Below are 10,480 nucleotides of genomic sequence, written 5' to 3'. Positions count from 1 at the left end.
GGCTGGAGCCACTGTGTGACTTGCCAGGGCTCCTTCCCTTGCTGTGGTGACCACCAACGTTGCAGACATTGGAAGCTCTGTCAGCGTGGTCCCTGGCTGTGAAGGTTAGAAGCAGAACACGTGGGTGACAGGTAATCTGGGTTATGTTAAACCCTTGAAGGTTTAGAGCTGGTATCACTGAATAATCTAGCCTGCACTGTCCTGACTAACATACCTTCCTTGCCTAGAAAAGACAGAATCTAAGTCATGAGTTTTAAAAAAAGACAGAGCTGAAATGTGCTGGGTGGCACAGTAAATTTATTTGTCTTTATGATTTACACATAGTAATTAAACACACAAAAGAACAAACGCTGTCAAGATGGCCATATGTAGTTTAGGAAATGACTGGTCCCGGTTCAATCATGCAAATGTTCATTCAGCTTAGAAATGAGTTTCTTTTTAATGGTTTTAATCTTTTTTTTTTTTTTTCAGTCCCCAAAGCTTGGACAGATCAGTACAAACGTTTTTGCTATTTTGTTATCATCAGGCACATGATGGTTACCAATTCCCAGCAAATAAATGAAATCAACAAAAAAGTCTGGGGACAACTGAGCATTTTCACAGAAATAAATGTGATGAGCTTATTACAATTTGATACAGTTTAGCTCTCAGACCTACCCATGAAGCATGAAACAATATTAAGAATTACATTTGTCTTAAGGATTTCTTTTAAAATATTCACCATACATTTTTGTGCAAGGGTTCCATTGATTTCTTTGGTTTTAAACATTATAGCTCTGTATAACCTAAATATATATAATCCTATTTGTACCAAACGTCAGAAATAAAAAAATTAAAATTTCAGAAGGTAAAAATGGAATTATTGCTTCAGTATAAAAAAATGCCTGGCCCATTTGTGTACTATTGCTATTATTGCTTTGCTTCTATTGGAAAACTATCCTGGAAATCAAGGAATGTACCCCGTAGCTCCTGGCTTACAGTATAATTTGGTTGTACACTGTCATCTATTAATATGTCCCAACCTTCACCAAAGCTATCCTGATCTTACCCTTAAAAAACAAAACAAAATGAAACAGCATAAATAAATAAGTTTACCTAGAGGGATACAATAAATAGGCTATTAGAAAAGAATAAAGAATATTGTAACATAAAGCCCTTTGGTGCTGTACAATTAAACAATAGCTTTGGATTTTCAAGGTTTCTAAACACAGCCTTCGTTTTACAACACAGTTTTAGTGCTGGTATGTAGCTGACAGATATAGAGAAGAATGCACTTCTGCTGTTTTCATCATTTAAAAATGAAAACACAGTGGAAACCGTATTAAGTTCTATCTTCTGGGAATTTACCTGGGTTTGTACCATCATCAGTTTTTGGCTGTTGCCTGGCTGTAGAGCACAAATCTTAGAGATTAAAAAAAAAATCATAATATTTCTTCAATTCTTAGTGGTTTCTTGGTCTCCAGAATAGTCATAGAAACAAACAGAAAGGAAATTTGACTCAGAAGTTTTGCTGTCTTCTTTTCTTCGCATCCATTGCATCCAGAATGGGCTGCCTCTTCGCAGTGTATCTTTGACGAAGCTCTTCTATTTCTCGCTCCATCATGGGGTCCAGGGCTTTTAACCTCATCTGTAGTTCTTCTAAACTTAGATTTTTTAACTAGATATAGAAAAAAAAAAGAAGATATTAAAATAGTAAAATTATCTATAATAGGTTAAAGTCTAATGAGTTTTAGCAGGAATATTCCAACTCTTTACATCATCTGTGAAATATGGCTCAACAATTAAAAGAGGAATTCCTTCCCTGAAGAACCTAGAAGGCACGTCTTGCAGGAACCTCAAGTAATCTGCAACAAAACAATAAAAAAACTCTGCTTTTAGGAAAAAACAAATGAGAAAATTAAGCTAATAAAATCTATCTGGGTTTAAAAAGCCAGAAATACAAATGTACCATTGCCAACAAACAGCTTTTCAGGGTATGTTCTAGATTGCTGTTGTTGTTCAGTTGCCCAGTTGTGTCCAACTCTTTGCAACCCCATGGACTGCAGCACGCCAGGCCTCCCTGTCCCTCGCCATCTCCCGAAGTTTGCCCAAGTTCATGTCCATTGCATCGGTGATGCCATCCAGCCATCTCTTCCTTTGACGCCCTCTTCTCCTTCACTCTAATCTCTCACATCCTTGCCAGCTATGGAGAGCTATGATAATCATGAACACTTGCAGAGATCACCCAAGAATGTGACAAGATTGAATGCAGGGTTAAATTAACTGCTCTATTCTGCATTTTACCAAAAGCTTCAATTTTAAGTACTTGGCTGATCAGAAAATCAAATGATCTAGAATACTTTAACCCCAAACTGGTTACTTTATAAGCCAGGCCAGAAAACACTCTCATTACTTTATTGTCACATGCCAATTTTAACCAAAAATAGCATTTTCAGCTTGATCCTCCACCTTACTCATCATACCTGGCCCTAAGTGACTCTTGGTTCCAAAAGTCAAATTCATTCTCAACTGAAAAAGATCTGTCACCGCTGAGGATACTGAAAAGAATGAGTCACAGATTCTGAGGAAATGCAAAAGAGGAGCTCCAAAAATATAAGATGACAGTGTTACGGGAAAGAATGCACTGGCTCCCAGGATGATGACCCTGAAGGTGCTTACCGCTTGCTCTGGTTGGTATAAGCAGTTCTTGTACCTAAAATATGCCCTGTTATTTTTTTAATCAAACATCACTAAAACAAAACAGACCCTAGCCTATTATATTATATGATCATATACACGTTCATATAAAGCATAGTATTATGTTACATGGGCTTTCCAGGTGCTCAGTGATAAAGAATCTGCCTGCCAATACCGGGGACATGGGTTCAATCCCTGGGTCAGGAAGATCCCCTGGAGAAAGAAGACGCCACCCACTCCAGTGTCCTTGCCTGGGAAATGCCATGGACAGAGGAGCCTGGTGGGCTGCAGTCCACGGGATTGCAAAAGAGTCAGACAAGATTTGGCAACTAAACAACGATTATATCACATACTTTCTTCACTAATTTTTAATATAAGTATTAATCTGCTATATGATCACTACTGCTTAAATCACTCTGGGGATAAAGAATAAGCTGCTGGGGAATCTTGACACTTTTGGTGACGGTGAGATGAAGGGCCAGTGGGGATCACACACAGCCATATTGCCCTGGGAAAGACATGCCTGGGGGCTGTCTACCATTAAGATCCAGTTCTACTTTGTCTTTGTTTTAGCCTATGTTACCTTTGTTATCTTTGAACTTCTATAACATTCAAAATTTAAATACCACCATTCAGTATTTGATTCTAGAGTCATGTACTATTTTCACAATTAGTTTTTATGCATGGGTTTCACGTCTACCCCAGGCAATCCCCAAATACTTAGAAGTTTGGACACACATCTTTGTACACACATCCAGAAACTATTAAACTATACTGTCAAATGTGAGGACACAAAGATGAGGTAAACAGGAATACACAATAAATGGCTCAAAGGACTAGGTAACACTATAATTAGCGTATTAGTGTTACAATTAGTGTTATTTCTATAACATCATACAAGGCAAACAACTGTTGCATTAAATACCTTATAAATACCTAACACTGCCTTACCGGGGCAAACTACCCATAGTTTATAACTATTTTACTAAAGTAATGGACTGAATTCAGAAAAAAGCTACTTAGAAAACTTTTGTTCTGTAATAGACTTTTATAGTATCAATATGTAAAATTTTATATTATCAATATGTAAAACAGACCTGTGATACTGGAGAACCATTAGCTGGCATTGTTAGGGAACTATGTGTTCCACATATGAAAATTCATGGCATATCTCAATTTTAATTAAGTGATAAAACTCTTTCAACCATTTTTTAACAGAAAATCCTTTATAACGTATTTTACAGAATATCCTGCCTGCTAAAACAACCTTTCCTTTTGATGAATCATCATTATTAATATCTATTACTAATCTATACCATATATTAATTTACCCTCTTCCTTTTGGTTTTATCTTAAGGGAAAGCTATCAGCTCCTCAGTATGTCTGGTTAAGTGGCTCAGATGGTAAAGAATCTGCCTGTGGTGTTGGAGACCTGGGTTTGATCCATGGGTCGGGAAGATCCCCTGGAGAAGGGAATGGTAACCCACTCCAGTATTCTTGCCTGGAGAATCCCACGGACAGAGGAGCCTGGCAGGCTACAGTCCATGGAGTTGCAAAGAGTTGGACACGACTAAATGACTCTCACTTTTACTATCAGGCCCTTTCACTGCCATCCCTGGGTGAATATCCTTCTCTCTCTGCTCCAAGTCTGTTCACCTGCTGGGAATCAGAAAAGCAATTCAACAATCCTATCAGGCATTACACTAAATAAGAATAAATAGCTTCTGAGTAAAAGCTTGAGGCTATTTTAGGAAAGATAGCGCATGGCTTTAGTGCTGAAGCTTTTTACATGTTTTTTGTGTGTGTATGTGTGTTTAAAATTTTGGACTTTCCTGGTGGTCCAGTGGTTAAGAATCTGCCTGCCAATGCAGGGAACAAAGGTTCGATCCCTGGGCCAGGAAGATCCCATGTGCTACGGAGCAACTAAGCCCGTGCGCCACAACTACTGAGGCTTGCACGCTCTAGAGCCTGTGCTCTACAACAAGAGAAGCCACCACAGCGAGAAGCCCACGGACCGTAACTAAAGAGCAGGCCCCCCTCCCTGGAACTAGAGAAAGCCCATGTGCAGCAGTGAAGACCCAGCACAACCCAAAGAAATACTAAACTAAAAAAATTTTAAAGCCTTAAAAAATTTAATTTCATATTTATTGCTGTATAAGGTTGAGGTTACAGGAAATGACTTTTACATAAAATATACACACAGTTGGGACTTCCCTTATGGCTCAGCTGGTAAAGAAGCTGCCTGCAATGCAGGAGACCTGGGTTCTATCCCTGGGTTGGGAAGATCCCCTAAAGAAGGGAAAGGCTACCCACTCTAGTATTCTGGCCTGGAGAAGTCCATGGACTATATAGCCCATGAGGTCACAAAGAGTTGGACACGACTGAGTGACTTTCACTTTCACTATACATAGTTATGTTTTCTGGTGGGCCATCAGAGAACTTCAGGACTTTAACTCACTTGTTAAAACATTTATTGATATTTTCTATGGACCCAAGCACTGCAGATGCAAAGATGAAGAGAACACTACTTTCTGTAAGGAGCTTGCAATCCAGCTCACGAGACAGGTCCAGGCACAGCTAACTCATGAAGGGAGGGGCACGCTGAGATGTCGGGAAAGAGGATGGGGAAGGGAGATGTACGTACGCGGAGATGTGTAAGGCGCACAAGTGCCTGACATCTTTCGGGATGTCAGCTGACTGCTGGGATGTAGGAAAGATCCAAGGGAGAAGGGGATTAGGAGATAAAGACAAGAAAGAGGGGAGAGGCTGGATGACTAAGGGCTTTAAATGTGCTGCTACAAAATTTCTGTAGACAAAAAAAGAAATGCTTGATAATTCTGAGCATAATTGGTGACATGACCGTATATGAATGAGCATTAGAAAAATGTCTCCAATAGCAGGTAGAGAAAATGGGTTGCCGTCGGGGTGGGGGAATCCAGGCAGGAGTTGTCAACAGGTTACTTCAGCAATCCTGTGAGAGGAAGAGGCTTGAACCAGGGAAATGGAAGCAGAGACTGAGGAGAGGGGTTAGAGAGCCTAGAAAATACAACTGATAGGGCTCTCTTTGTTCACTGACAGAGGGAGGAAGGATTAGGGACGATTCTGGCTTCAAGCTGGGGTCATGGGGCAGAGATTGACACCAATTAATAAGGGAGGGGAGAGTTAATGGCATTAAGGTGGAGGTATCAGATGTGGATTATAATTTTGGGGTTTTAGACCTCAGGAGGAAGATTCAAGCTGAAGACTAAGACTTAGGGAATCATCAGCATTTAGTTTGTAATGAAGCTCTCAATGAGGATAAGATTATCCAGGAAAAGATTCTTCCCCCATTCTTAAGATCTATGATATCCAACAGAAAACGACCCACAAACCTTATTAACACTGTGGTCAGAGGCTTTTCTTATCTTCTTAACAGAACAGAAACGTTTATATATATATATCCATCCATCTATCCAAATATTCCTAAATAACTCTAGGTTATGGTGTCATCCAGACCCCAGAAATGGTGAGGTTAACTGGTAAAAATGTTTACTTCTTATAAAATGGGTATGACTTACAGACATGAACTTCTGGTTGAATTTTGACTTCCGCTTCAGCCCTAATAACATATATTTAGCACTCTGTGTTTCTGTAGCCCTCAAGCCTCCACAGGCATAAAAATGGTTTGGGATGGGAAACGTGGCAGCAACAGCTTTTCAGTCTCTTGGAAAACAGTACGCTCAACTCCCTGGTAGTAAAAAGATCTACAAGCCAGATAAAAATATAGAGAGACTCATGATGATAAAAATTACCCTATAAAATCATACCATCCACTATCACCTTTAAAAATGCTAATCCAAATTAAAACAATTTGGGGGGTAACACAGAATCAGAAGAAAATGCTGAGCTTCCTGAACTAATATCAATGTTACTGTGATGAAAGTTTCCTTTATTAAAATCAACTCTCTTAGAAGATGGAAATCACTTCAGAATTATGTTTATGGATTAACAGATCTTGGGGTAAATTAACTTGAATTTACATTTTTTATATAGGAAAGAAATGTTCCTTGTGAACCATCTTTCTGCATGAAACACAAAGTGTCTGTGTTACCGTAATTATCTGCCAGCTGACTAACTCCAGAATAAACGCAGAGCAAACAGTGTTGGGAGTACCAAGTCTTTGTTCTATGTCTGGGTTTAGAATTTGGTTATGTCAAGTCAAATAAAAGAATTTTAGAATATGTATACGTTGTGGGCTTTACTATATATGAAAAAATAAGTATCTGGAAATGACTTTTACATGTTTTAGGCTAATTCTATTAAATAAAATTTAGTTTTGAACTTAAATGGTAAAATAGAAGTTGCATAACTAGCAGTGATGCTTAAATCTTCAGGCCTTAACACAATGGAAGAATATACTGTAGCTTGACGATCTTTACAAACACTGGACACGTGACTTGGTTAAGTGACTAAACAAGCTGCCATGCAGTAAGGAGGAAAACTTGAAAGCAGAGAGTGAGCCCACAGCTGTTTCAAAAACACAGAGTCACAGAAAAGTCTATGCATTTCCGAACAGTACTGTTTCATTACCTGAGACATTTTTTTCCCCTATTCATAATTCACATTCCCTATTCGGCTCTTCTTGGCCATTTGAAATGACAAATATCAGGGGGGCAAGACATACTACTAAGAGCAAAGAATAAACCCGGTTTCCATAAGAGGGTTTAAACAGAGACTGGGTATACTGAATTATATGGGCCTAAGAGAAACACATTTTGAGATCTGGGATTATTAAAAGTCATTGCATATGACTAAATCATTTATTTAGCAGAAACATAAAGCTGGGTTTAGTTAAGCCTCACAGAATCTCACTCTAAGAGAATCCTAGAGATGATCTACTCTAACTTCCTTATTTTAGAAGAGGAAACAAGAGCTAGCCTGCTCAGAGTTATACTCCTGGTTAATAGCAGAGATATGACCCAACTCTTAGGTCAAAGCTGTTTTGTTTTGTTTTAAATTATACCAAGTCTGATATTCTTAATCTAGCACAGCCAAAGAGTTCAAAATGTTAAGTCACTTCAGAATGGAGGTGTGATACTGAGAAACTTCTAGGGTCTTCAACCCAAACTAAAAGGAAAAATGGTTTTTAAATATTCAGCTATAAAGGCCACACTGAGCAGAAAATGCCACATTTGACATTTCTACAGAGCCGTCTCTTAAAATGGAATAAACTGCAGAAGTTCAGCAAGAGAGGGAATGGCTCTCCTCTTTAAGGTTCAGGCTGGTAAACTATGATCTCTCAGCTCTTACAGAAAGTTTAGGTGAAAAACTCTTAAGAAAAACTCGAAACTTTCAAAGAATAACAATTAGATAGTTGAGTGGGTGCATACTTGTGTATAAGTTAAATGGAAAAGTCAAAACTACTTTTCAATAGGAGTAACACTGTGTTTGAAAATAGTATCGTTTGGTACATGAGTGACAGCTTGAATAAGCAGCTCATTTTGTTACTGATAGTCCTAGATTATCACATTTTAATCCAAGAGGTAAGAAGATTACAGCTCAATATACTAAAATATTTTTTCAGTATGCTTTAAAAAAAAATCCAAGACAGGTATGAAGATTAATAACTCACCAGCTCTTACATAAAACAGTAGCATAAATAACTCAGTGATGTAAAGAGGTAGCAAATAAGATTAAATCAATCCACAGATAATTCTGACAGTTCAAACTTTTAATAAGCATTATTTCTGAACTCTATGAGAAGTATTGAAAAGTTGCTAATTATTATTGATCAGGAAGAACTATCAATAAAATTAGAACTTTCAAGTTTATGTATCTAGTCTGCTATTAAAACCTAAAATGTTATATTATTTTGTTTTGTCAAAAACAGTCTTAGTTAAATGAGGGGGTTTTTTCTTTGTTTTGTTTTAAAGTCTTAATTAATCTCAAAAAATAGAAACAAGATCGCGAAGTTTTAAAATGCCTAAAAGTGTGGTAACACTTCTATACTTAATGGGTCTACAAGTTGCTGGTATAATCAGTCAACTCAGACCATCACAATGAAGCAAATAGTCTTACATGTAAATGTTAATACCGTCAAAGACTCAATCAAAAAAACTTTGTCTCAGGTTGGCTGTGTTTACTGGGGAAACACACTCTTCCTAGCAACTGTTTAAATAAATCTCACAGATGCTACAGACCTTATTAGTGGCCTGTGATTAAAAAAATATGGATTGCTAATACTGTATCCTGACTCATCTATTTTCCCATCTGCTAGCAATTGTAACAATACGAACTATCAACAGAACGGCTAACAACAATAATTTTCTATGGCAACTTTGATGCTGAATCGCCTATAGCATTTTGTAGGATTTACCACTGCACGCCTCAAACTGTTCTGAGTTGTCTGTGGCATGGAGCAACATATTCCTTTCCCCCACTATATTCTACTTTGGTTCAAATTTTTACTGTGTTGAACAGAATCTGGTTTGGTTTTATACAACACTATTCATGGAGCCACCACATCATTTCACGAACAATGAGAGTGGGAGACACACCGAAGTACTAGCAGAAGTCTACTCAAGCCCATTGGTAAGGTTAGGTATCTGTGAACAGGTAAGGGGCTTTCTGCTAAGCAACAGCGATGATGGGCAGCATTTAAAAAAAAAAAAAAGAAGTTAAAGACGTCAATATATGAAGGAATTTCCTGATTTAATTTCTGGCACTGAGAAGAATACAATAAACGAGCTCTCAAGTCAATTCAAAATTCTACGAAGCTTTCTTAAAAGCTTCACAGTACATATACATTTAAAACACGTATTTACAAAACTAATGAGGAAAGTGATAATTTCAGACTCAAGACCTTATGGAAGGAAGGCTGAATTCCTCACCGTATACATTCTTTAAAATCTACATTAAATCTATCGGCAGAGTTTTCTTCAGACAGACACTCTCTACCTATCTGGATGGGGGATTGTACATATAACTCTGTTCGGGGCTAAGTAGCCCCGTCTACAGCTGAATGACTACAAGAATTCCGGGATTATAACTGGAAATTGAATTAAGCATCTGTTTGACCTCGGAGCATCTAGAGTAACTGTAAGACATTTAGATGTTTTCATTCCTGAAGGGAGAGCATCCCTTCTTGTGGCTGAGGGGAAGTGCCAATTACTGATCCTTTACCAGGGTCAGACACCATCCTGGGTTCTGGGCAGTAAGTCATTTAATCCTAACAGTCACTTTACAGGGTAGCTGTTACCAGCTCTGTTTTAGAGACTGGTGTGACTCACCCCAGGTCACACGGCTACCGGAGTTTCTGCATGCACTCAAGGACAGCATCAAATCCACCCACATTAAGTTTGGACTGGAGCCTAGTGAGAACAATTTCTTAGGCCTCCCAAGAACTACAAAAGCACTTCAAAGGCCAATTATCAAAAGGCTTTTTTTTTTTAAATAGATTGTTTATAGATTAAAAACAGGGAAACATTTTAAAAATCCCACCTTTCCTCTCTAGATTGCACCTGGAGGGATATTTTACTTTCAAGATATTAATGTATTTTTGAGGCTTCCCAGGTAGCGCAGTGGTAAAGAATCCACCCGCCAATGCAGAAGATGTAAGAGATGCGGGTTCCATCCCTGGGTCGGGAAGATCCCCTGGAGGAGGAAATGGCAACCCACTCCAGTGTTCTTGCCTGGAAAATTCTATGGACAGAGAAGCCTGGCAGGCTACAGTCCATGGGGTCACAAAGAGTCGGACACGACTGAGCACACACACGATGTATATTAGCTATAACTGGCCTTATAAATAAGCACGTGTATGTTTATG

The 10,480-nt window shown here is 38.4% G+C and overlaps 1 protein-coding gene across 3 annotated transcripts in view; it reads right to left on the bottom strand.

The window, feature by feature from the left end:
* Positions 1 to 277: 277 nt before the first annotated feature.
* STK3 (serine/threonine kinase 3) overlaps positions 278 to 10,480 on the bottom strand; it is a 309,305-nt gene continuing 299,102 nt past the window's right edge. For 2 of the 3 annotated variants that reach the window (XM_040261001.1, XM_040261002.1), the window contains exon 10: positions 419 to 1,657. In XM_040261001.1, the coding sequence (XP_040116935.1) occupies positions 1,499 to 1,657 (159 nt within the window). In that variant the 3' untranslated portion in view covers positions 419 to 1,498. Of the gene's footprint in view, positions 1,658 to 10,480 lie in introns of all 3 variants that reach the window. The other variant, XM_040261000.1, reaches the window with a different exon arrangement.

Source organism: Oryx dammah, unplaced genomic scaffold (genome assembly GCF_014754425.2).
Source record: "Oryx dammah isolate SB20612 unplaced genomic scaffold, SCBI_Odam_1.1 HiC_scaffold_19, whole genome shotgun sequence".
In the NCBI taxonomy this organism is placed as follows: domain Eukaryota; kingdom Metazoa; phylum Chordata; class Mammalia; order Artiodactyla; family Bovidae; genus Oryx; species Oryx dammah.
This window is presented reverse-complemented; position numbering and strand designations above follow the sequence as displayed.